At 56.1% G+C, this 25778-nt stretch overlaps 2 protein-coding genes and 1 non-coding gene across 3 annotated transcripts in view; 2 read left to right on the top strand and 1 right to left on the bottom strand.

Moving 5' to 3' along the window:
• LRSAM1 (leucine rich repeat and sterile alpha motif containing 1) overlaps positions 1-11899 on the bottom strand; it is a 47142-nt gene extending 35243 nt beyond the window's left edge. Inside the window, exons 1-3 of the mRNA XM_054174558.1 lie at positions 11784-11899; positions 4588-4746; positions 2693-2749 (exon numbers count right to left, since the gene is read on the bottom strand). Of these exons, the coding sequence (XP_054030533.1) occupies positions 2693-2749; positions 4588-4659 (129 nt within the window). The 5' untranslated portion in view covers positions 4660-4746; positions 11784-11899. The remainder of the gene's footprint in view (positions 1-2692; positions 2750-4587; positions 4747-11783) is intronic.
• Positions 11900-13075: 1176 nt separating this feature from the next.
• RPL12 (ribosomal protein L12) lies at positions 13076-16293 on the top strand. Its single transcript, XM_054174545.1, has 7 exons — positions 13076-13161; positions 13286-13359; positions 13643-13741; positions 14452-14533; positions 15130-15216; positions 16004-16116; positions 16203-16293. Exons 1-7 carry the CDS (start codon positions 13125-13127, stop codon positions 16206-16208), a joined length of 498 nt encoding a protein of 165 aa, XP_054030520.1. The 5' UTR covers positions 13076-13124; the 3' UTR covers positions 16209-16293.
• Positions 14200-14328, top strand: LOC128898669 (small nucleolar RNA SNORA65). Its single transcript, XR_008462938.1, has one exon. It is a non-coding gene; the product is annotated as a small nucleolar RNA SNORA65 (small nucleolar RNA).
• Positions 16294-25778: the final 9485 nt, after the last annotated feature.

Raw genomic sequence — 25778 nt, 5'->3', positions numbered from 1 at the left:
TAGTGTGGAGAAGAGGAGGCTGAGAGAGACCTCATTGCTCCCTACAGCTCCCTGAGGGGAGGCTGGAGCCAGGTGGGGGTTGATCTCTTCTCCCATGCAACAAGTGACAGGACAAGAGGAAAAGCCCTCAGGCTGCCCCAGGGCAGGTTTAGGTTGGACATGAGAAGAAACTTCTTCCCTGCAAGGCTTCTCAAAGCCTGGCACAGGCTGCCCAGGGAGGTGGTTGAATTCCAGAGGAGCTGTGCTGAGTGCCATGGTTTAGCACCAGCCTTGGCAGAGCTAGAGAATGGTTGGACTCTATGATCTTAAAGGCCTTATCAGACCTAGAATCCAATGATTCTAGTGTTCCATGATCTGAAAAGGGATATTCCAGTAAATTCAGCCCATGCCAGCCCAACTCTGAGCACCACAACCTGCTCTGCAGGCATGGAAGTGCTCTCAGCCAAACTGCTGTCCAGAGCTAATTTAAAGGCCAGAGTGGTGTCCTGCTTTACTTACTGAAACCACAAAGCCTAAAAATACAACAAGCAAGACAAGAGTTGGTGCTGGAGGCCTGGAGCAGGCTGCCCAGAGAGGTTGTGGAGTCTCCTGTGTCCAGTTCTGGGCCCCTCAGTTTAAGAAGGACATTGAGCCACTTGAAGGTGTCCAGAGAAGGGCAACAAGGCTGGGGAGAGGCCTTGAGCACAGCCCTGTGAGGAGAGGCTGAGGGAGCTGGGGTTGCTTAGCCTGGAGAAGAGAAGGCTCAGGGGTGACCTCATTGCCCTCTACAACTACCTGAAAGGTGGTTGTAGACAGGAGGGGGTTGGTCTCTTCTCCCAGGCAACCAGCACCAGAACAAGGGGACACAGTCTCAAGCTGTGCCAGGGGAGGTTCAGACTCGAGGACTGAGCGAGTCGTTCGTCATTGGGATGTGCTGCCCAGGGAGGTGGTGGAGTCCCCAGCCCTGGAGGTGTTCAAGGGGAGATTGGATGTGGCACTTGGTGCCATGGTCTAGTTGTGAGGTCTGTTGGGACAGGTTGGACTTGATGATCCTTGGGGTCTCTTCCAACCTTGGTTATACTGTGAGACTGTGATACTCCTCCTCTAGAGAGCTTCCAACCCCCCTGGCCACTGTGCTCCTGGGCAAGCTGCTGTGGGTGCCCTGCTGGAGCAAGGGCTTGGACTGGATGATCTCCAGAGGTCCCTTCCAGCCCCATCCATGCAGGGATTCTGTGAGTCTTGTGGTACCAATCCAAAAGGGCCACTGGGGCTCCAAGAGCAGCTGCAGCTATGGATGGAGCTGGCTCACTGTGTGCCTTCTGCCTGCCACCCTTTTGCCCAGGCTGCCTTGCAGACCATCCCACACAGCTCACCAGCCTACACACAAGATGCTGCCAGCTTCTCTTCTTGGAACAGAACACCCCAAAGCCTCAGCAAAGCCATTTCACACTGCACAGCAGACTGCTGTCCTCTCTAGGACAACCCTTCTCCTGCAGCCCCAGATCCCTCCCCAGTGAGCAGTGCAGTAGCTGTTACCTTGCTTGGCCAAGGCTGCCTCTGACAGCAGGTTACAGAGGTACCAACATGTTTTAGCAAGGCAGGGCACTGAATCAGAGCTGGAAGTGCAAGAGAAACGAGCTTCTGCTGCAGAGGACTGCCTGGCTGCCAGGATGGAAAGCTGTCTCTCCTCCTGCAGTCTGTCACCAACCCCCCCAGTCTGCAGACAGCTCCTTCCCAATTGAGTTGGCTGCCACAGAAGAAGCCAGGCTGGAAGCAGAGATTTGCACTTAGAAAATGAAGCACAGGTGGCAGACTTTGTAGCTCTGAGATTAGAACCAATCAGCCTTAGGCAAACAAATTCCTTCCTGACCTGCAAAATCAGGCCATGAGGGCCCAAACTGGAGTCCTCCCAAGGTGCTGATGGAGAGGATGAGACCTCTTTGCCCTTCCCATCTTGTCAAGTGAAAAAGGATTCCCAGGACAGAAATGTTCTGGAGCCTCTGTGCCAGGAAGGATCTGGAGGGGCTGGAAGGTGTCCAGAGCAGGGCCACGAGGAGGAGCAGAGGGCTGGAGCTGCTCTGCTGTGAGGACAGCCTGAGAGAGTTGGGGTTGTGCAGGCTGGAGAGGAGAAGGCTCCCAGGAGACCTCATTGTGGCCTTCCAGGATCTGAAGGGGGCTCCAGGAAAGCTGGGGAGGGACTTTTGAGGGTGTCAGGGAATGATAGGACTGGGGGGGATGGAACAAAACTAGAGGTGGGGAGATTGAGATTGGATGTTAGGAAGAAGTTGTTCCCCATGAGGGTGGTGAGAGCCTGGCACAGGTTGCTCCAGGAGGTGGTGGAAGCCTCCTGCCTGGAGGTGTTTGCAGCCAGGCTGGATGTGGCTGTGAGCAGCCTGCTGCAGTGTGAGGTGTCTCTGCCCATGGCAGGGGTTGGGACTGGATGATCCTTAAGGTCCCTTCCAACCCTGACAGTTCTGTGATTCTATGATTCTCTGTTGTGGAAGCATCAGGTAGGAGAGGCAACCTCCCACCAAAAAGAAGCAGAAGCAGCCCTCAACTGGAAGGCAGAGCTCAGCAGGCAGAGGCAGGGGCACAGCATGGCCATTTCTTTCTCAAGCCTCACAGACTCCATGCTGAGTCTGCCAGGTGGTGACAGAAAGCAGCCAGAGCACTCAGGGCTGTCAGCTAATGCTGGAAGCTGTAGAGAACATACCTCTGAGAGTTCACATTTGGAGATGTCCAGAATGTCATCAGCACCAGCTTCTTTAGCCTGGAGAGAGAAGACAGGCACCCAGAGAGTTAGACCCTGCAGGAAGACATGGCCTCTTGCTCCTGTTGGGGATCTTGAAGGTCTTTTCCAACCTAAACCACTCTGTGATTCTATGAAAAGCAAGCTGGGAGATGTGTAAAGAGTGATGGGGCACAGAGGAAAAGGGAGAGATGGAGTCTGTGGCCGTTTGACGCTGTGCCTTTAAGGAAGGGGCACACTGGCTAAATGTTTGTAAAATATTTTGGTTTTCTAAACGAATTTCATTGGTAGGATTGTGGGAGGAGAGATTGGACCCAGGGGAGTTGGGAACTTTCTCTCAGTCTTCCTTCCTTCACTGTCCCTTTCGGCTGGATCTGCTTCTGGGATTCTGGCCAACTAAGATAAGATACTAACTCCCTGTGCAAGGCCTTTATTCTTTTCCTGCCCTGTTAACCGTCCTCGTCTCTTCTTCTACCTCTTTGGGGGAGAAGGGAGGTAGGGGGGTGAAGGGGGCACAGGGGGAAGCCCCTCTGTGGGGGGTCTGGTTTCTGGTTGAGAGTGTGGTGGTTTGAAAGGAAAGGCTCTGCTTTCCCTCCTCCACTGAGAAAGAGACCACGGCTAAACCCAGTCAGAGAAATGAGAGTATATTTTACAAGGAAACAGATTCTATGTAACACAACAAATACAGGGATTTTACAATATATACAGGAATATACAGCAAATGAACTCAACCAGAAACCAGACCCCCCACAGAGGGGCTTCCCCCTGTGCCCCCTTCAACCCCCTACCTCCCTTCTCCCCCAAAGAGGTAGAAGAAGAGACGAGGACGGTTAACAGGGCAGGAAAAGAATAAAGGCCTTGCACAGGGAGTTAGTATCTTATCTTAGTTGGCCAGAATCCCAGAAGCAGATCCAGCCGAGAGGGACAGCGAAGGAAGGAAGACTGAGAGAAAGTTCCCAACTCCCCTGGGTCCAATCTCTCCTCCCACAATCCTACCAATGAAATTCGTTTAGAAAACCAAAATATTTTACAAACATTTAGCCAGTGTGCCCCTTCCTTAAAGGCACAGCGTCAAACGGTCACAGAGTCCCAGAAGCTGGCTGGCTGATGGGGTGGAGGATGTTACATGGAACCACAATGGCAGAGAGGGATGGAAGTGGCACAAAGGGGACTGGTGGATAGGAGGGTGAAGGGAGAGAGGGAAAGCAGCAGTCTGGTGTATGTTAGGAGGATGAGCTGCAGTCTGTGAGATCAGTAACACAGGGAGGTACCAACCACAGAATCTTGGAATTGATTGGGTTGGAAAAGGTCTCTAAGATCACTGAGTCCAACCACCAGCCCAACCCCACCATGGCCACTAAACCCTGGCCCCAAGTGCCATGGCCACACATTTCTTGAACACCTCCAGGGATGGGGACTCCACCACCCCCCTGGGCAGCCTGTGCCAATCCCTGACCACACTGGTAGCAAAGAAATTTTTCCTGCCCTCCAATCTAACCCTCCCCTGGGGCAACTTGAGGCTATTTCCACTTGAACTGTGACTTGCTGCTTGGGAGAAGAGCCCAACCCCCACCTGGCTCCAACCTCCTTTCAGGGAGCTGCAGAGAGCAATGAGGTCTCCCTCAGCCTCTCCTCCAGACTGAGCACCCCCAGCTCCCTCAGCTGCTCCTCCCCAGCTCTGCTCTCCAGACCCTTCCCCAGCTTGGTTGCCCTTCTCTGGACCTGCTCCAGCCTCTCAATGTCCTTCTTGGAGTCAGGGGCCCAAGACTGACCCCAGGATTGCAGGAGTGGCCTCACCACAAGCCTGCTGGCATGCAGGACTAGCCACAGGGAGCAGAGGAGGCCTCAGGACTGCTCACCAGGCACATCTGGTACTCCAGGCGCTTCCGAGCCTCCTCGCTGGGCTTCTTCTTGCGGCCGAAGAGAGGCATCTCCAGCTCTGACGAGAGCTCAGTGGCACAGGGGATCAGAGTCTGGGCAGAGAGTCTGCTGGGGAGCCTGGACTGCAGGGCTGTGCTCTAAGAAGTGGGGAAAAGAAGGAAAAAAAGGGGGGGGGAAAGTCACACTCTGAGCAGTTGTGTTTGTTTAAGCCCTTCTGTGGCTGGATCAAACAGGCAGATCCCAGCACAGCTCCACACAGCAAGCGCTGCCAGGAGCCACCAAGCACTGCTGAGATGGGGCAGGGGTCTTGGCCATCCCTCTGCAAGATAAATGAAGTCAAGGTGGAACATAAGACTGGTTCAGGCTGGGAGGGACCTCAGAGATCATCTGCTCCAACCTGCCCACCATGGCCAGGGACACCTCTCACCTAGACTCAGCTGCTCCAGCCTGGCCTTCTACACCTCCAGGGAGGAGGCAGCCACAGCCTTCCAGGGCAACCTGTGCCAGAGTCTCATCAACCTCATACTGAAGAACTTCTTCCTCAGCTCCACTCTAACCCTGCTCTGCCTCAGCTACAAAGCATTCCCCCTTGGCTTGTCTCCAGACCCCTTTAGGAATAGTCCCTCTGCAGCCTACCTGTAGGATCCCTTCAGGTACTGGAAGGCTGCTCTAAGGTCCCCCCAGAGTCTTCTCTCCAGGCTGAACACCCCCAGCTCCCTCAGCCTCAGAGCTGCTCCAGCCCTTGGATCATCTTTGTGGCCTCCCCTGGACTCACTCCAACAGCTCTGTAGATGGAAGGGCTGTTGAGTGATCAGGAAAACACAGAGTCCACTCTAAGGTGGGGGACTCAAAAAGCTGCAACCATATCAGGAGATCAAGCACCTGGGACAAAACCCAAACTCCTGAAACCCAGCATCAACTCTGGCACAATAATAAGGAACTGCAAAATGTTCTGGGATAAAGCTGGGCTGGAGATGTGGCAAACTCCTAATCCTGAGAGCAGCCCAGCTGCCTTCCAGGGCAGGTGAGAACCAAGACCCCAGTGCAGCTCAAAACACAGCCCACTGTCTGCAAGGCACTGAGCCACAGCACAGCCTCCTCTGGTGCCTCTCACAGCCCATCCCAGTGGCTCCCCAGTCTGCCATGGGGATCCCAGGCAAACACTGGAGTCAGGATGCTCAGGCTGAACTCTGCTCCTCAGCTTTGGGAGGCTGAACTTGGCTCCTCAGCTCTGGGAGTCATTTCAAGCTAACAAGCACTTGATTCATTTGCTGGCTAGGCAGCAGCAGTCACTCCCAGGAGCATCCTCCTCATGTTATTCACACAATGAGATGGAAAGATTCTGCTCAAACACCTCATAGCCCCAAATCAGATTTTGAACAGGCTTATAAAGCCAAATCAGTTCCCAAGAGGCCAAGAACCTCCTGCAGAGCTAAGCCAGCTTCAGGAAGGCTGGCTGCAAACCAGAGAAGGGCAAGGAGGCTGGGGAGGGGTCTGGAGCACAGCCCTGGGAGGAGAGGCTGAGGGAACTGGGGTTGCTTAGCCTGGAGAAGAGGAGGCTCAGGGGAGACCTTCTTGCTCTCTGCAGCTCCCTGAAGGGAGGTTGGAGCCAGGTGGGGGTTGGGCTCTTCTCCCAGGCAAGCAGCACCAGAACAAGAGGACACAGTCTCAAGCTGTGCCAGGGGAGGTTTAGGCTGGAGGTGAGGAGAAAGTTCTTCCCAGCAAGAGAGATTGGCCATGGGAATGTGCTGCCCAGGGAGGTGGTGGAGTCCCCATCCCTGAAGGTGTTCAAATAAGGCTTGGATGTGGCACTTGGAGCCATGGTTTAGTTGTCAGGAGGTGTTAGGTTGGGCTTGATGATCTCTGAGGTCCTTTCCAGTCTGGTTGATTCTGTGATTACTGCTGCCCCAGCCATGTGCTGTGGTGAGCTGAGCTGTCTGCCCTCCTGGGCACCTAGGAGCTTCTCCCAGGCTGTGTCCCCCCAGGTCAGACTCTCCCACTCCATCCTGGGCTTAGAGGGCAGCCAGACCTTCCCCAGAATGGTCACCACAGGACTGAGAGCTGGAGATTCAGTTCCTGTTCATTCAGCTGGACAGCAGCTGACTCAAGTGCAAAGGGGAGAGAAGCTGAAGAAGAGAGAGGGAAGAGTGGATTAGAGCATGGTGCTTGGTGAAATCAGGACTGGATCAGGGCATGGTGCTTGGTGAAATCAGGACTGGATCAGAGCATGGTGCTTGGTGAAATCAGGACTGGACCAGGGCATGGTGCTTGGTGAAATCAGGACTGGATCAGGGCATGGTGCTTGGTGAAATCAGGACTGGATCAGGGCATGGTGCTTGGTGAAATCAGGACTGGATCAGGGCATGGTGCTTGGTGAAATCAGGACTGGATCAGGGCATGGTGCTTGGTGAAATCAGGACTGGATCAGGGCATGGTGCTTGGTGAAATCAGGACTGGATCAGGGCATGGTGCTTGGTGAAATCAGGACTGGATCAGGGCATGGTGCTTGGTGAAATCAGGACTGCAGGTGGGTGAAGGGGTAAGAGAAAATAGTCAGCTCTGGAAGAGGACTGAACCAGCAGGGGAGCAAAAGGGAGTGTGCTGGAGGATAGGAAATGAGGAGCCCAGCTGGTTAATTAGCTGGGTACCAGTTGGGAGGCTGGGACAGGAGAGGTGGGCACCAAATGAGCAATAAAATAAAGGAGGGGGAAAAAAAGAGTTCATTCGAGGCTGCATGAGAGCAGGGGGCAGGAACAGGCAACACAGAGTCTGAGTGGGGGCTGCAGGAGGGGAGGCAGGAGGGGAGGCAGGAGGGGAGGCAGGAGGGGAGGCAGGAGGGGAGGCAGGAGGGGAGGCAGCAGGGGAGGCAGCAGGGGAGGCAGCAGGGGAGGCAGCAGGGACCAAATCTGCCTTGCTGACAAGACTGAGGTAAGATGAGAGAAGAGTAACAGTGAGCCCCAAAGGAGGAAACTTGAGCTGGCTGGGCAAGAAGCCTTGGGGTACAGGAGGAACCTGAGGAGCTGTGATCAGCACTGCATGGCAAAAGGGTGAGCCCAGGCAGCTGGCACAAGTCCACACAGAGACAGAGGCGATGGAGCTTGCACTGAAGTTTCACTTGGTTTTAATAAGCAATTGAAGAGCAATAGAGAGGAGTCAATACCTGAGCAGTACATGGCACAGCTATACAAGGCAGTTCACAAAAAGAGATAGAATAGAATAGACCAGACCAGACCAGACCAGTTGGAAGAGACCTTTGGGATCATTGCATCCAACCCTATCATCCATCACCACCTAATCAACTAAACCATAACACCAAGCACCCTATCAAGTCTCCTCCTGAACACCTCCAGGGATGGGGACTCCACCACCTCCCTGGGCAGCACATTCCCAAGGCCAATCTCTCTCTCTGTGTTGAATTTCTTCCTAACATCCAGCCTAAACCTCCCCTGGCACAGCTTGAGACTGTGTCCTCTTGTTCTGGTGCTGGGTGCCTGGGACAAGAGACCAACCCCCAGCTGGCTACAACCTCCCTTCAGGGAGTTGCAGAGAGCAAGAAGGTCTCCCCTGAGCCTCCTCTTCTGCAGGCTAAGCAACCCCAGCTCCCTCAGCCTCTCCTCCCAGGGCTGTGCTCCAGACCCCTCCCCAGCTTTGTTGCCCTTCTCTGGACACCTTCAAGTCTCTCAATGTCCTTCTTGACCTGAGGAGCCCAGAACTGGACCCTGGACTCAAGGTGTGGCCTCAGCAGTGCTGAGCACAGGGCACAAGGACTTCCCTGCTCCTGCTGGCCACACTGTTCCTGACGCAGGCCAGGATGCCACTGGCCCAGCTCTCTGCCAGCTCTGTGCCTGCAAACTGCTCTCAAAACCATCCTGAAGAGCACCAGAACCCACAGGATCCAGCCAGAGATGCTCCTGGCGCGTGGAGGCCACTGCCAAAAACTCCACAGCTTTGTGTAGGCAAATCCTTAAGTGCTACAGCAAAACAGAAGTTCAGTCTAAAAGCATCCAAGCAAGCAGGCTTCATTCCACTCCCAAAGCCAGGAGGCAAAGCTGTCCTGTGTGGCTGTCCTGCTGTCACCCCACCCCGCTGGAACAGGCTTGAGACGCAGCAGAAGGAGGCTACAAAACCAACTGCTTGTGAGTGACGGAATCAGACAGAAGAGTTTCACTGCTCCTTCCCTGCCAGCCCACTCTGCTGCTTTTTTAACAAGTCCAGACTGCTGGGACAGCCCTCAGAAACAATCAGAAGAATAAGCAGGCCAGGAGCTACAGCCTGAGAGTGCAGGAAACAATCAAGCTGGGGAGGGGTCTGGAGCACAGCCCTGGGAGGAGAGGCTGAGGGAGCTGGGGTTGCTTAGCCTGCAGAAGAGGAGGCTCAGGGGAGACCTTCTTGCTCTCTCCAACTCCCTGAAGGGAGGTTGTAGCCAGGTGGGGGTTGGTCTCTTCTCCCAGGCACCCAGCCCCAGAACAAGAGGACACAGTCTCAAGCTGTGCCAGGGGAGGTTTAGGCTGGATGTTAAGAAGCAATTCTTCCCAGCACGAGAGATTGGCCATGGGAATGTGCTGCCCAGGGAGGTGGTGGAGTCCCCATCCCTGGAGGTGTTTAGGAAGAGCCTGGCTGAGGCACTTGGTGCCATGGTCGAGTTGATCAGATGGTGCTGGGTGATAGCTTGGACTGGATGATCTCTGAGGTCTTTTCCCAACTGGTTTATTCTATTCTATTCTAATTCTGTTCTATTCTATTCTATTCTATTCTATGCTATTCTATTCTAGTCTACTCCATTCCATCCTATTCCATTCCATCCTATTCCATTCCATTCCATCCTATTCCATTCCATCCTATTCCATTCCATCCTATTCCATTCCATCCTATTCTATTCCATTCCATTCCATCCTATTCCATTCCATTCCATTCCATCCTATTCCATTCCATTCCATTCCTTCCATTCCATTCCATTCCTTCCATTCCATTCCATCCTGTTCCAAAGAGCCATGAGCAAGCCATCACAGAGAGAGACAAGAGAGGGGCATCCAAAGATGAGCAACCAGGACAAGAAGGCCTGCAGCATGATATCCACAGCTGTGCTGAATGTCTTCAGCTCTCTGCTGAGAACTTCTGCATCCTCTTGTCAGGTCTTACCTTCCCCTGCTCGAGCTAGGTGCCTTTTATTAGTTGTGTGGATAGTGGGAAATCATCCCAGTTTCACTCCAGACAACACATGAAGGCACAGAGGCTGAAGGAGAGAGAGTCAAACAGGGAAAGAATTGCATCAGGGGTCTAAAGATGAAGGATCAGAGTTATGACATGGGCTGAGCAGCCTGGAAAAGTCACAACTTGCCGTAGTGAGGATGTGTCACACCTCAAAGCAGCAAAGCCTCTCTGTGTGACATCAGCCCTGCCTGCTCTGCTGAACAGCATCAGCTCTGAGGCCAGCACTCAGCACTCAACAGCAGGAAGAGCCTTTGGCATGGGGCCATGTTTCATAGGATGTGATTTTTATTGAAAGAGAAGGACAACAAAGCTGGGGAAGGGTCTGGAGAACAGGCTTGGTGAGGAGCAGCTGAGGGACCTGGGGTTGTCCACACTGGAGAAAAGAAGGCTGAGGGGAGATGTGATTCTCTCCACAAGCCCCTGAAAGGAGGCTGGAGCCAGGTGGGGGTTGGTCTCTTCTCCCTAGTAACAAGTGACAGGATAAGGGGAAATGGCCTGGAATTGTGCCAGGGGAGGCTTCAGTGGGATATGAGGAACAATTTCTTTGCTGCAAGAGTGGTCAGGCATTGGAACAGGCTGCCCAGGGAGGTGATTGAGTCACTGTGCCTGGAGGTGTTCCAGAAACCTATGGCCCATGGCACTTGGGGCCATGGTGGTGTTGGGTTGGATTCAATGACCTTAGAGAGCTCTTCCAACCAAAACAATTCTATGATGCTATGAAAGAACAACCTGTTCCTGCCTGGGACAGCACCTACCTGCAGAGGGACCTTGCCAGGCTGGGCAGATGGGCAGAGTCCAAGGGCAGGAGACTGAACACATCCAAGTGCCAGGTTCTGCACATTGGCCACAGCAACCCCAGGCAGTGCTACAGGCTGGGGGCAGAGTGGCTGAGAGCAGCCAGGCAGAGAGGGACCTGGGGGTAGTAGTTGAGAGTAGGCTGAACATGAGCCAGCAGTGTGCCCAGGAGGCCAAGAAGGCCAAGGGCAGCCTGGCCTGCATCAGGAGCAGTGTGGCCAGCAGGAGCAGGGAGGTCCTTGTGCCCTGTGCTCAGCACTGCTTAGGCCACACCTGGAGTCCTGTGTCCAGTTCTGGGCTCCTCAGGTTAAGAAGGACATTGAGAGACTTGAAGGGGTCCAGAGAAGCTGGGGAGGGGTCTGGAGCACAGCCCTGGGAGGAGAGGCTGAGGGAGCTGGGGTTGCTTAGCCTGGGGAAGAGGAGGCTCAGGGGAGACCTTCTTGCTCTCACCAACTCCCTGAAGGGAGGTTGTAGCCAGGTGGGGGTTGGTCTCTTCTCCCAGGCAAGCAGCACCAGAAGAAGAGGACATAGCCTCAAGCTGTGCCAGGGGAGGTTTAGGTTGGATGTTAGGAAGAAATTCTTCCCAGCCAGAGAGATTGGCCATGGGGATGTGCTGCCCAGGGAGGTGGTGGAGTCCCCATCCCTGGAGGTGTTTAGGAAGAGCCTGGATGAGGAATTTGGTGCCATGGTTTTGTTGATCAGATGGTGCTGGGTGACAGGTTGGACTTGGTGATCTCAAAGGTCTTTTCCAACCTGGTTAATTCAATTCAATTCAATTCAATTCAATTCAATTCTATTCTATTCTATCCTATCCTATCCTGTCCTATCCTATCCTATTCTACCCTGCAGTGAGCATCCATGAGCTGCAAATCCCATGTCCCCACAGCTGCCAGCAGTTCACCTTTGCAGGCACCTACTAAAACATGCTCAGGAGCACAGCCATGCAGCAGTGAGCCAGCGTCGGGATCTGAGCAGGTCCTGCTGGATGCTGCCTAGTCATGAAGGGCAGGGCTGCCACCAGGCAGCTCGGGGGCAGCAGCAGGTCCTGCTCGCCGACAGGGAGGTTACCAAGCGACCAGCAGCGGTAGCAGCAAGCCCTGCAGCCCGGCATGCACTGGAACGAGACGCGGGGAGGGCACAGGCGGCGAACTGCAGCTCTGTAACTTACTCTCCCCCAGCTCTTTGCTCTCGGCGCTGGAGAGCTGCCGTGACAGTTGTACCACCCCCCGGAACCACCAGGCTCCTCTCGATCTTGCCAAGGACCTGCCCCGGCAATGTCCGAAACGAATCTCCTTCACTCTGCCTCTCAGTCCCTTCTTTCCCTCATTGCCGCCATTCTCTTCTTCTTCTCCTGAGGGATTCCCTGCAGTGTCCCCCGCCCAGGTGTCACACAGCTTCCACAGGCTAGCTCTGTGTCTCTCGCTCCTCCTCTTTACTCTTTTATCAGCCAGCATGCAGCTGTTCTGTGCCCGGAGCCCTGCGCGCAGCCAGCACCGGCCCCGGAACCTGAGGGAACCAGCGACAATGAGCAAGGGCAGCGGCGACTCCTGCGGCAAATCCCCCGGGGCTCCGGGCACCGCCTGCCCCGAACGCCTGAGCACCTCTATGGAAGCAGAGGGGAAGCTCCTGCGCCGTGCCCGGGCTACTCCCGAGGGCAGCAGAAGCTCCTGCGCCGTGCCCGGGCTACTCCCGAGGGCAGCAGAAGCTCCTGCGCCGTGCCCGGGCTCCTCCCGAGGGCAGCAGAAGCTCCTGCGCCGTGCCCGGGCTACTCCCGAGGGCAGCAGAAGCTCCTGCGCCGTGCCCGGGCTCCTCAGGGCAGCAGAAGCTCCTGCGCCGTGCCCGGGCTGCTCCCGAGGGCAGCAGAAGCTCCTGCGCCGTGCCCGGGCTCCTCCCGAGGGCAGCAGAAGCTCCTGCGCCGTGCCCGGGCTACTCCCGAGGGCAGCAGAAGCTCCTGCGCCGTGCCCGGGATACTCCCGAGGGCAGCAGAAGCTCCTGCGCCGTGCCCGGGATACTCGGAGGAGCAAGAGCCGTGGAAGGCACCGGGAGGGCACCCCCGGATCCAGCCCCAGATCCGGGAGGGGAGGTGGTCGCCACCGATTTGCCGCGAATCCCGGCCCCGCATCCCCGCACTGCGGGCAGACGACCCCCGCACAGAGGCCCCGGGAGCCGTTTCCCCCCGCTCCGCCCCGGTCTCTCTCACCGCTCCCCGCTGCCATGACGCGACAGCTCCCGGGTCGCCTCCGCCAGGGGGCACGCAGCCGCCCCCACGGGGACAGCGAGACAGACGGCTAGAGCGTCCCGCGCAACCATAGAGCTCTGCGCAGCGCCTCCAGGCGCGGAGGCCGCTCCACAGCGGCCGCGCGGCGGAGGAGGCGGGGCCTGCGCGGCACCGCCCTCTCGCGAGATCTCGGGGGCTATATTCGGTGCCCGGGCACGGCCTTCGGCCTTTCCGCTCCCCAGCCAGGCCGCGCCGCTACAGGATCCGCCGCCATCCGCGTCCGCTGCCGCCATGCCGCCCAAGTTCGACCCCAACGAGATCAAAGTCGGTACGTGCCGTGCCGCGGCGGGAGCGGGCAGGGGGTGTGGGGATGAAGCGACCGGACCCAGGCCGCGATGGCGGTCCGGGCCCGGCGGATCGCGGCTGACGCACGCTCCTTGCTGTGTCTGCAGTGTACCTGCGCTGCACCGGCGGCGAGGTCGGCGCCACCTCCGCTCTGGCCCCCAAGATCGGTCCCCTCGGCCTGGTACGTACCGCGGGACCGGGGAGCGGGAGGCCTCGTGGTGCTGCGGCGGAGGGCGGCGGCGCTTTGCCCGCTGTAGGGGCGCGGCGAGGGACGGGACGAGGAGGGGTGACGGCGGGGTCGGGCGGGGGGAGGCATGGCCTGGGGAGTGTGCCCGGGGCGGGCGCGGGGGGAGGGAAGGAGTGTAGAAATGCCTCGGGGAAGGGAAAGGAGGCGTCGCGACGGGGCCACGGGGGGGTTCCCGCTTTAAACTACGGTTGTGTGACAATGCGGCGTCTGTCCTCAGTCCCCCAAGAAGGTGGGTGACGACATTGCCAAGGCCACCGGCGACTGGAAGGGGCTGCGGATCACGGTGAAGCTCACCATCCAGAACAGGCAAGCGCAGGTACCGAACGCCACAGGGCAGGGCTCCGTGCTGCAAGCGCCTGACGCTTGTTCCAGCCACGAGCCTCGGCCCCGGCAGGGTCCACTCAGCCCTTCATCCTTCCGAGGTGGATAAAATGAGTTCCACACGGCCAGCGTGTGGGGGTCTGCTGCGGCAGACCTTAAACCCCGGTGTGAGTGCCAGGAGTGGCTGTGCGTGTGTGAGAGCCCTGGGCAGTGTCTGGCTGTGTCTGTGCCCAGGGCAGCAGCTGTGTTTGTGTTTATGGAGCCTGGATCTTGCCATGCTGAAGGTTTCCAGCCCATGAGTGTGGTGGGAGGGGACCTGCTCATGTGCAGAAGTTGGGGGGGTTTAATCCTGCTGTAGATAATTTGCTCCTTCTACAGAACAGTTAGTCAAGACAATACTGTTTCAAGCACCAAAAAAAATAGATAAAAGCTTTTTGACTCTCCCCATAGCCACCTGCCACTGTACCTGTCCTGACCCCTGTGGCTGGTACATTCCAGTGGTGAGCTGAGAGGAAGCCCCAGTCAAGGAAGCAGCCCTCTCCTGCTGGTGGGGAGGCCTGTGCCGAAAGGCTGGGAACAAATATGTGCCTCACAAACCCCTCCTGTGGCACTCAACTAACCACAGACCTGCTGGGCTGAGCATCTTCATTGGCTACAAAATGCTGATGGGAAAGGAGGAAACGCTTAACATCTTTTCTCATTTAGATAGAGGTTGTTCCTTCTGCCTCTGCTCTGATTATCAAAGCTCTGAAGGAGCCTCCTCGTGACAGGAAGAAGCAGAAGAACAGTAAGTGACTTACAGGGGCTGGTAGTGATGGGATGGGGGGGAATGGGTTGAAGCTGGAAGAGGGGAGATTGAGATTGAAGACTAGGCTGAGGGTAGGGAGACACTGGCACAGGTTGCCCAGGGAGGTTGTGGCTGCCCCTTCCCTGGAGATGTTCAAGGCCCTGCTGGATGAGGCCTGGAGCAGCCTGGGCTGGTGGGAGGTGTCCTTGCCCATGGCAGGGGGTTTGGGACTGGATGATCTTCAAGGTCCTTTCCAACCCAGCCCATTCTGTGAAGCATCTGCACAAACCACAGCTGGCAGACCACCACAGTTCAGCTCCTTAGAAGGAGGTTGAGGCCCCCCCAGCAGTGTGCCTGTTGTGTAGTGCAGTGACTGGCACAGCCCAGAGCTGAGCTGACAGCAGATGCCAGCCCAGGGTTCTTCTGCTCCTCGTGGGTGGCTGTGCCAAAGCCTGGGCACAGGCATGTGCTGATGGCAGCCCAGCTGCCGCTCCACACTGCCTGCTTTCCGTGGGATGTGGGTGCTGGGAAGGGTGCTGCTCTGAGGGGGTGCTGGTGTGGGCCTGGCTGACTGGGGCTGTGCCTCTGCTCGGCAGTTAAGCACAGCGGCAGCGTCAGCTTCGACGAGATCGTGAACATCGCGCGGCAGATGCGCCACAGGTCCTTGGCCAGGGAGCTCTCCGGTAAGTGCTGCTGCTGGGGCTGCTGGCAGCCTGAGCCAGGCTCTGGGAGCCTGAGCCAGGCTCTGGTCTGACTCCTGGGAGGGCATTGAGATGAGTGACCAGCAGGTCAAGGAAGATTCTCCTTTCCCTCTACTCTGCCCCAGTGAGGCCACACTTGGGAGTACAGGGTTCAGTTCTGAGCTCTGCAGTTCAAGAGACAGAGCTACCAGAGAGAGTCCAGCAGAGGCTACAGAGATGCTGAGGGGCTTGGAGCAGCTCTGTGAGGAGCAAAGGCTGAGAGCCCTGGGGGTGTTGAGCCTGGAGAAGAGCAGCCCCAGGGGGGGTCTCATCAACACTCAGTGAAGGGATAAGGTGTGAGGGGCTGGGGCCAGACTCTGGCCAGTGGTGCCCAGGGACAGGACAAGGGGCAGGGGACACAAACTGGAACCAGGAGGTTCCATCTGAACAGGAGGAGAAACTTTCGGTATCAGGGTGCTGGAGCTCTGGGACAGGCTGCCCAGAGAGGCTGTGGAGTCTCCTCTGGAGAGCTTCCAACCCCCCCTGGCCATTGTGCTCCTGGGCAGGTTGCTGTGGGTGCCCTGCTGGAGCAGGGGGTTGGTCTGGATGATCTCCAGAGGTCCCTTCCAGACCTCTGATTTTGTACATGGCTGCCTTTCTCCTGGTGAGCTGTGTGGCTGCAGCCTGCAAACCCCAGAGGGAGGGAAGAGACAGCTGAGGGGTTTGAAGAGTTCTTGGTATGCACTTCAGAGCTTCTCCTGGGGTAGTGACAAACTCTTGTCTTCCACAGGGACAATCAAGGAGATTCTGGGAACAGCCCAGTCTGTGGGCTGCAGCATCGATGGCAGGCACCCACATGACATCATTGATGACATCAATAATGGTGCAATCGAGTGCCCAGCTGTAAGTGTCCACCTCTGAACCTGCTGTGTTGGGCTGTTGTACTAAAAATCTCCCCCCTAATGAGCTTTGTTTGCTTCTTTCCACAGAGCTAAGACTGCAGACATGAAGCTGTCTTTTAAGTGAAGGCTCCTTAAGTATTCTGTAGCACCTTAAATACTTAATAAAAGACCCAGCTGTCTGCAAACAGTGTTGCTGCTTTCATTTGTCCTCATCCCCTGCTGCATGCATAGTTCTGGCTGGGGACCACCCTGCCCTCTGCATCACCCAAGGTGGTGGGTTTTGAAGTTTGAAGCTCATTTTTACCTTTGCTGCCCTGAAGTCATTGCTTGCAGCAATACTGAGTTTAGAGCCTGGGTGTGGATGGTCCAGAGCCAGCTGTGTCCTGGGCTGATCCACAGCAGGGGCAGGGTGGGGATTCTGCACCCTGCTGAGACCTCCCTGGAGTGCTGGGGCAGCTCTGGAGCCCTCAGCACAGCCAGGGACCTGCTGGAGCAGGGCCAGAGGAGGCCACAGCAGCACTGGCAGGGCTGGAAGCCCTCTGCTGTGAGGCCAGGCTGAGAGAGTTGGGGTTGTGCAGCCTGGAGAAGGCTCCAGGGAGACCTCCTGGTGGCCTTGCAGTGCTTAAAGGGACCAGTCAGAGAGCTGGGGACAGACTTGAGCAGGGCCAGTTGTGATAGGACAAGGGATGATGGTTTGAACTAAAAGGAGATGGAGATGAGAGGAAAGGAAGATTGTGGTGAGAGCCCCAGAGAGGTGGTAATGTGCCATCCCTGGAACCATCCCAGGTCAGGTTTGGGGCTCTGAGCAACCTGCTCAGTTGCAGCTGTCCCTGCTGGCTGCAAGGGGATTGGACTTGATCTTCAAGGTCCCTTCCAACCCAAACTGGTCTGATTTGAAGTGGAATTGCCTCAAGCTAGCACTGCAGTACAGAGCAAACATCTGTGGGCTGGGTAAGGCTTCAGGTGAGCCCTGCTCTCGCCAGAGCCAGGTCTGCAGCTTCCAGCAGCTGGTGTTGCCCTTCAGCAGCTTCCCCTGGAGGCAGGACATGGGCACACCAAGGCTTGGGCATAACTGCTGGCTGCCTGCCTCAGCCCTGTGCTTGTGGGATGGGAGTGCTCCAGCTACTAGTCCCTGTTTGAAGTGGCATCCAAGGTGTGGCTCTTCTGTCAGCATTCCCAGGGACCAGAGTGTGCAGCTTGGCTTTGTCTGTAGCCCAGGGAGAGCAGCTCTGGCCTTGCTGGCATTGTGGGGTTTCTCCTGCAGAGGGGATGGGATCCTTTGCTGCTCAGCTGTTCCTGGATCTGCTCCTGGTGACCAGAAGTGCACACATCCTAGTGCCCTGGTGTGCTCATGTTGCTTGTGGGTGGGATCTGTGCTCCTGTGCTTCAGAGAGTTGTACAAGATCCCCTTTTGGGTTTCCTTCTGATTCCTTGAGTGGTGCTACTGAGGGAGCTGGGTAAGGAAGCCCTCCAGCCCCTCTCTGTGTCAAAGGTTCCAGGTCCTGGTGTATTCTCTGAGAGAAAGCAGCATTTGAGGTGTCTGTTCCTCTCTGCACAGCTTTTCTGTCCATCCAGTACTGCTGCTGCTTCAGAAATGGCTCCTGAAGCCTGGCTGAGCCATGAGATTCATGTTTGGCAGTGGCTCTTCTGCCTCTTTCTGCTGGTGGCTGCACCCTGCAGCAGTGCCACCTTAACCTGCTGCTGGGGAGTGCTGCTCAGAGATAGAAGGAGCTTTCCTCACCACCAGCACTTTCCTGAGGGGAAGGCAGGGTACTTGATCCTGTCAGCAAGAGGTGGCCCTGCCAGGGGGTAGGATGTAAGTACAGCTGTTGAAAAGTGCAGTGAGGAAGGACCAAAGGTTTGGCCTTACTTGGAGGTTTCTTGGAAAAGCTTAGGGAGGGTCTTGAAAAGATCACCCTGGGGGTCTCATCCAGTGGGGATATAAGGAATCAGAGTTGGTTTGGTTGGAAAAGACCTTTGAGTCCAACCATCAACCCAACACCACCGTGGCCACCAAACCATGTCTCCAAGTGCCATGGCCACAGGTTTCTTGAGCACCTCCAGGGACTCCCTGAGCAGCCTGTTCCAATCCCTGACCACTCTTGCAGCAATGAAGTTTTTTCCTCATCTCCAACCTAACCCTCCCCTGGCACAACTTCAGGCCATTTCCTCTCACTCCATCACCTGAGACCAGGGAGAAGAGCCCAACCCCCAGCTCATTGCAACCTCCTTTCAGGGAGCTGCAGAGGGCAATGAGGTCTCCCCACAGCCCCTTCTCCAGGCTGAACACCCCCAGCTCCCTCAGCTGCTTCTCCCCAGCCCTCTCCTCCAGACCCTTCCCCACCTTTGTTGCCCTCCTCTGGACCTGCTCCAGCCCTCGATGTCCTTGGAGTGAGGAGCCCAAAACTGACCCCAGTATTTGAGCTGTGCCCTCACCAGTGCCAGGTGGGTGCTCCTGCTGGTCACATCATTGCTGATCCAGGCCAGGCTGCTGGTGCTCTTCTTGGCCACCTGGGCACACCCAGGCTCATCTTCAGCTTCTGTCACCCAGCACCCTTAGGTCCCTTTCTGCTGGGCAGTTTCCAGCCACTCTGCCCCAGCCTGGAGTGTTCATGGGGTTGTTGTGACCCAAGGACAGGACCCAGCCCTTGGCTTTGTTAAACCTGATGCAGGTGACCTTGGCCCATGGATCCATCTTGGCCAGGTCCCTCTGCAGAGCCTTCCTTCCCTCCAGCAGATCAACACTGCCACACCATTTAGTGTCAACTGCACACTGGCTGAGGGTGCCCTCAATTCCCTTGCCCTGGTCACTGATAAAGATATCAGAGAGAACCATCCCCAGTGCTGAGCCCTGGGGACACGACTTGGGACTGGATCCTGAGCTCAGCTGTAGCTCATTGACCTGTTTAACCTCTGGAGAGGTGTCTGTGTTCCAGACTTGATGCTTGAAATGGTTTCTGTGTGGTGCTCACTCCTGCCAGCTCTGTCTCACCACACAGGGGTGCAGCTGGAGGGGGGTGTAGAGGGAAGCAAAGCTCCTGGGGAAGCCTGGCTCTGTTTCCAGCCCAGGCTGGGCTGTCCCCTGGGGCAGCCCATGCAGCAGATGATGACGTGGGGGCCATCAGGCTGTCAGAAGTGAAATGAGCCTGGCAGTCAGAATGCTTTAGCTGACTCTGAGGAATTGCTAAAAGCCCTGGGAACAGCAGCATTAGGACTGCAGTTTGCTTCAGCCCTAACAGAGCATCCTGGGGGGCAGGGGGTGGAAAGTCATTAATGTTAATTTATGTCCATTTTCCATAGGGAAGCAGGATCAAATTCACCCCAAGATGCTGAGGTGTGTGAGCCTCACTCTCAGGCAAATGCTCCACAAGGTCTTTTCCTCCTCTGCCAGGTGGTGATGGTCTTTGATTGGCTTTTTTTTCTTGCCAGTGTCTCTTCAGTTTTGTAAGTAACCCTCAAAGGTTTTCTTCCAGGGGACCTGCAGCCCCAGAGGGGAAAATCCTGGCTGGAGCCCTCCTGTGGTGAGCAGGACTCAAAAGGAGGAAGAGACCAAAAAACCCACACCAGGGTTTTGTCACTGTTTCTAGTCATTTGTTGGCTGGGGTCTGGGTTATTTGGCAGACTCTGCCTGAGCCCTTTGTAGGAAGGAGTCAGGGGAGCTGCCTGTGGTGGGGAGTTGTCTCCTGCTGCGCTGCACACCCCAGGTGCTGAACCAGCTGGAGCCTCTGCAAAGAGGAAAACTAAGCCCTCCAAATGAATTCCATGCTAACCTGAGTGGGAGGAGCTGTGCTAATGCTGATTTCTAATATATATGCAAATAAGTTGTTCTGTGCCAGCAGAACGAGGCACAGCAGCTCCTCAGTGGCTGAGGGCTGCTTGGATGCAGGGCAATGGTTGAGCTGGTTTGGTGAAACCAAACCCTTGGTGCCTGCTGTGCAGCACGGTTTGGGCTGAGCCTCCAGCACACTGTCTCTCAGGAATGGATTGAGGCTGGAAGAGGGGAGATTGAGACTGGAGATGAGGAAGAAATTGTGGAGAGTGAGGGTGGGGAGACTCTGGCACAGGCTGCCCAGGGAGGCTGTGGCTGCCTCCTGCCTGGAGGTGTTCCAGGCCAGGCTGGATGAGGCCTGAAGCAAGCTGGGCTGGGGGGAGGTGTCCCTGCCCATGGCAGGATGGAAACTCAAGGTCCCTCCCAACCCAATGCTCTGCATTGAATGACATCCACTGTGAGACTGCTCATCTGAGGGGGAGATGGGACAAGGGGCAATGGCTTTTTGCTGGGAGAGGGCAGACTGAGACTGGTGATGAGGAAGAAATTCTTTGCAGTGAGGCTGGGGAGACTCTGGCACAGGCTGCCCAGGGAGGCTGTGGCTGCCTCCTCCCTGGGGGTGTTCCAAGCCAGGCTGGATGAGGCCTTGAGCAAGCTGGCCTGGGGGGAGGTGTCCAAGCCCATGGCAGGGGGCTGGAACTGGATGATCTTGAAGGTCCCCTTCCCATTCTATGAAGATATCTTCTGCTTGTGGAGCACCAGGTGCACATTGTGTTAGCAGTGGGATCCTCAGAACTCCTCCTGGCACTTCATTTAACAGCAAACTGCACTGCTCTGCTCTGCTGCTCTGCTGCTCAAGTACCTGCCAGTGAAGCAGGCAGAGCTTTATGGAGGTGGATCCTGGGAAAGGCTTGTCCTTGCAAGATCCAGAATGCCAGGTCAGCATTAAGGGCAGCTACAAACAAAAACCAGCAAATCATGTTTGTTTTCCACCATGCTCCTGCTGCCTGAAAGGTTCCATGCAGCCACAGCTCTGTCATTTGGTGTTTTGCTGGTGGGCAGAAGGCAGTGGGCAGGATCTCTGGAGAAAGGCTGGGGGGGTGGTTTGGTGGAGTGGGAGGTGATGGCTGAAGGGGAGTGTGTGAGTGGAGGAGCTGGGGCTGAGCAGGGGGTTTATAGGTTCACAAAATGCCAGCCTGGAAGGGACCCCAAGGAGCATCTGCTCCAACCTTTCTAGGTCACAGTAGAGCTGAAATGAGCTGGCTCAGCACCCTGGCAAGATGAGTCTTGAGCTGCCCAGTGGAGAGGACTCCACTGCTGCCCTGGGGAGATGATTCCAGTCTCCAGCTGTGCTCAAGAGCAAACATTTTCTTCTGGAGCCCACTGGGACTCTCCCCAGCAGGAGCTTGTCCCCATCTCCCCTTGGCTTCTCCATGGGACTGCTTGTGAAGAGGGAGTCTCCATCCTGCTGGCAGCCACCCTTTCTGTCCTGCTCCATGGCTATAAGGTCTCCCCTAAGCCTTCTCTCCTCCAGGCTGACCAAGCCCAGCTCTCAGCCTTTCCTGGCAGGGCAGGGGTCCTTTGCTCCCTGGTGAAATGTGGGTACCTTGCCCTGGTCACTTATGGGCCACAGAACTGGCTGTAGTGAAATGGGGAAAGGCAGGACAATAAATCCTGAGCTTTTCCCAATCCATCAGCACATCCCAACAGGGGACTGTCACTGGAGGAAGGACCTGGGCCCTATACTTGGCCCTGATGAGGCCACAGCTTGAGTGCTGGGTTCAATTCTGTACACCACAGCATAAGAAAGACGTTGAGGGGCTGAAGGGTGTCCAGAGCAGAGCAATGAGGCTGGGGAGGGGTTTGGAGACCATCATACCAGGAAAGGCTGAGGGAGCTGGGGTGGTTTAGTCTGGAGAAGAGGAGGCTGAGGAGAGTCCTAGTTGCTCTCTACAGCTCCCTGAAAGGAGGTTGGAGTGAGGCTGGTGTTGGTCTCTTCTCCCAGGTGACAGGATGAGAGGAAATGGACACAAGTTGTGCCAGGGGAGGGTTTAGATTGGAGATGAGGAAAAATTTCTCTGCTGCAAGAGTGGTCAGGGGTTGGCACAGGCTGCCCAGGGAGGTGGTGGAGTCCCCATGCCTGGAGGGGTTCAGGCAGCTGTGGCTGTGGTGCTCCAGGATATATTTCAGTGCTCATGGTAGTTGGGTTGGACTCAACGACCTTAAAAGCCTTTTCCAACCTTAATGATTCTATGGTTCCTAAAGCAAGAGGGACCAAGCCCTGACCCAAGTGTCCCAGAAACTGCAGTTCCCTGCAGAACTGGAGAGGTTTTGCCCACAAACTGTTACTGATCTCTGTTCTTGGAGCATGGCTGTGCCTGGGGCAGCTCTGCCTGGAGCCCAGGCCCTCGCTGGCCTCTCCCAGCCCCATGCCCACCCCAGGCTCTGCACACAGGCAGTGCAGGATTTGTGCAGCCTCCTCAGCTGGCAGAAGCAGGAACCAGGACAGTTTGTGGTTTTACTCTTTCACTTGCTGTATCTCCTGCTGTTTGCAAAGGCCTTCTTCTGAGGCAGCCAGGGAATAAAACAGAGAGAAGGTTGAAATTCCAGACTCTTCCTGGCTTGGAGTTGATCGTGTTTCAAGCTACAAACACTGCTGGGCAGTTCCCTGAGGCGTGGGCAGCTGTGGTTCCTCATGCTCTGTAACCTGCCCCCTTCCCACCTCTCAAAGGGTCTCAAGTTGCAGCAAATCAGAGGATCATAACATCTGGAGGAGCAGCACCCACTGCCTCATCAGCCTTCCCAGGAGTCAGGCAGGTTGGTGTCCCTGCAGGGGCTAAAGGCAAGCAGTGCCAACAGCAGACTTCCAATGCAGAGGGAATCCCACAAGCCTTGTGGAGTTTTGTGGGAAGGAACATGCAGAGAATTCCCCTGGGCTGAAATTGTGACCCCCACATTGCTGCAGTGCCCTCACATGCCCATGCACAGCCCCATGTAACCCCCAGTGCTGGAAGGGCTGACGGTGAACTGCTCCCATGGGAATGGAATGGAATGGAATGGAATGGAATGGAATGGAATGGAATAGAATAGAATAGAATAGAATAGAATAGAATAGAATAGAATAGACCAGGTTGGAAGAGACCTTCAAGATCATTGTGTCCAACCTATTATCCAACACCACCTAATCAGCTAAACCATGGCACCAAGCACCCTATCAAGCCCCCTCCTAAACACCTCCAGGGATGGGGACTCCACCACTCCCTGGGCAGCACATCCCAATGGGCAATCACTCTGTGTAGAACTTCTTCCTAACATCCAGCCTAAACCTCCCCTGGCACAGCTTGAGACTGTGTCCTCTTGTTCTGGTGCTGCTTGCCTGGGAGAAGAGCCCAACCCCCACATGGCTACAACCTCCCTTCAGGGAGTTGCAGAGAGCAAGAAGGTCTCCCCTGAGCCTCCTCTTCTGCAGGCTAAGCAACCCCAGCTCCCTCAGCCTCTCCTCACAGGGCTGTGCTCCAGACCCCTCCCCAGCTTTGTTGCCCTTCTCTGGACACCTTCCAGTAGGTCAACCTCCTTCCTAAACTGAGGGGCCCAGAACTGGACCCTGGACTCAAGGTGTGGCCTAACCAGTGCAGTGTACAGGGGCATCTCTTCACCAGGGGGTGAGCTCACAGCAGTGGTTTGTGCGGGTTGTGGTCCCCCAGGGCTCCCACCACAGGTGGGGTTTGGTCACCTTCCTTAGACAGGGAAGGCACAGTGAGTTTGGGCACCATGGCCCACACCTGGGGCCTCCTTAATTGCCCCCAGGCAAAGCCCAGAGCACACCAGCACCACTCTGATTTTCTCCCTGACCCCATCTCCTCACCCCATCCACAGAGTAACAAAGCCCTGACTTCAGCTCGGTGTCTGCAAACCACACAACAGAGCATTGCCCTGGGGAACCAGAGCTCCAGCCACCCTGAGTGGGGACCCTGGGTGCTCCACATCAAGCACAGCAGCACCACAGGGGCTTGATGTATTCTTGGTTCCCTTTCAGATGTCTGGCCACAGCCATCAAGCCCCACAATCATCAGCCCTGCAGCGATCCCCCTGATAGACCAAGTCATTCCTTCCCTGCACCACGCTTCCCTTGCCTGTTCATAATTTACTTTATTAGGAATTTGGGCTGTTTGGTTGCTTGTTTTTCCCCTAAAAGATTCTCTGAGAAGCAGAACATCCCTTTCACCATCGTGGTGTTCTGGTCCAAAGTCAGTGACTGAGTTCCTTTGTCACCAACCAGAGTGGTTTTTGCCTGTCCCCTTGGGAGGGCTCAGTCCTCTCTTCCACTGTGGTGACAGAGGAGAGGTCAGGACTGTGCCCAGGCTGCAGAATTTGGGCCCTGCTCCAAAACATGGAATCATAGAATGGTTTGGGGTGGAAGAGGTCTTAAAGATCATCCAGCTCCAACCCCACAGGGGACACCAGCCAGCCCCTCAGGTTGCTCAGGGCCTCGTCCAGCCTGGCCTTGAACACCTCCAGGGAGAGGGCAGCCACAGCCTCCCTGGGCAGCCTGTGCCAGAGTCTCCCCAGCCTCACTCTCAACAATTTCTTCCTCCTCTCCACTCTCGGTCTCCCCTCTCCCAGCTCAAAGCCATTGTTCCTCATCCTGGCACTCCCAGCCCTTGTCCAGAGTCCCTCCCCAGCTCTCCTGGAGCCCCTTCAGGTACTGGAAGGCTGCTCTGAGGTCTGCCTGGAGCCTTCTCCTCTCCAGGCTGAACAGCCCCAGCTCTCCCAGCCAGTTGCCACAGGGGAGGTTCTCCAGCCCTCTGATCATCTTCATGGCCTCCTCTGGACCCTCTCCAACAGTTCCATGTCCTTTCAGTTCTGTGGGTCCCAGAACTGGACACAGCCCTCTGTGTTTAATTCCCCTGCACCGCCATCACACCTGAAGGTGAACCTCTTCTGTGGGGTTGCTGTCAGCTGGAAGAGTCAGAAAAGCTTTCCACAGGTAACATTTGCCTCGGTTAGATGCTGCCAGCGTTGGGTTAAACTCCCCCTCCTGGGGGTTTGTGTTCTCCAGGACACAGCTGTCCTGTTGTTTGAGGCTGGTGAGTTTGTACCTGGGAAGCTTCTTTATCAACCCTCCTTTGCCTGCTTTCTCCATTGATTTGCACTTTGAATACCCTCTGTTAAAGCTTCCAGGTGTTGGCCAAAGAAGCTGAGGTTGTCCATCAGGAAAAGACAGCAGATCAGGAGAGGTTTAGGTTGGATGTTAGGAAGAAATTCTTCCAAGACAGAGAGATTGGCCATGGGAATGTGCTGCCCAGGGAGGTGGTGGAGTCCCCATCCCTGGAGGTGTTTAAGAGCCTAGATGAGGCGTTCGGTGCCATGGTTGAGTTGATCAGATGGTGCTGATAGGTTGGACTCGATGACCCTGAAGGTCTTTTCCAACCTGGTTAATTCTGTATTCCTGTTGGAAGACCTCCAAGCCTCTGCCCTCACATGCTGGGCTCCAGCTGCAGAGCCCCTGGGAGGGAAGGCTCTCAAGAGCTCTTTCCCCGAGTTTTGTGAACAGATGATTTAACTTCAAGGCGTTAACAACTTTTATTGTCATGTAGGTGTTGGTGGCTATTCGATGATGGAAGTAATTAAAAGCACATCACCCTGCTCACGCAAGGGCCGGGGAGGCACCGAATTCCCTGAGTCGGGCACTGGAGCAGGCTGCCCAGGGAGGTGGTGGAGTCCCCGTCCCTAGAGGTGTTCAGTAAGTGCGGACACGGCACTGCGGATCTCTGGTCGTAAAGAACCCTGGCTCTGGGGATCCCCGGCCCTGGGAGATACCCATCCGAGGCTCTGGGGCACCCCGCTCCCACAGAACCCCGGCCCCGGGACACGCTGCCCCTGGGGGACCCGCA

This window comes from Dryobates pubescens, chromosome 29 (genome assembly GCF_014839835.1).
Source record: "Dryobates pubescens isolate bDryPub1 chromosome 29, bDryPub1.pri, whole genome shotgun sequence".
NCBI lineage: Eukaryota > Metazoa > Chordata > Aves > Piciformes > Picidae > Dryobates > Dryobates pubescens.
This window is presented reverse-complemented; position numbering and strand designations above follow the sequence as displayed.

Excerpts from the sequence above, each read along its gene's own strand:
- RPL12 (XM_054174545.1), top strand. The coding sequence starts at position 13,125 with ATGCCGCCCAAGTTCGACCCCAACGAGATCAAAGTCG. Across the intron at positions 14,534-15,129 it reads CAGGAAGAAGCAGAAGAACA|TTAAGCACAGCGGCAGCGTC; the intron begins GTAAGTGACTTA and ends TCTGCTCGGCAG. Across the intron at positions 15,217-16,003 it reads CTTGGCCAGGGAGCTCTCCG|GGACAATCAAGGAGATTCTG; the intron begins GTAAGTGCTGCT and ends TGTCTTCCACAG.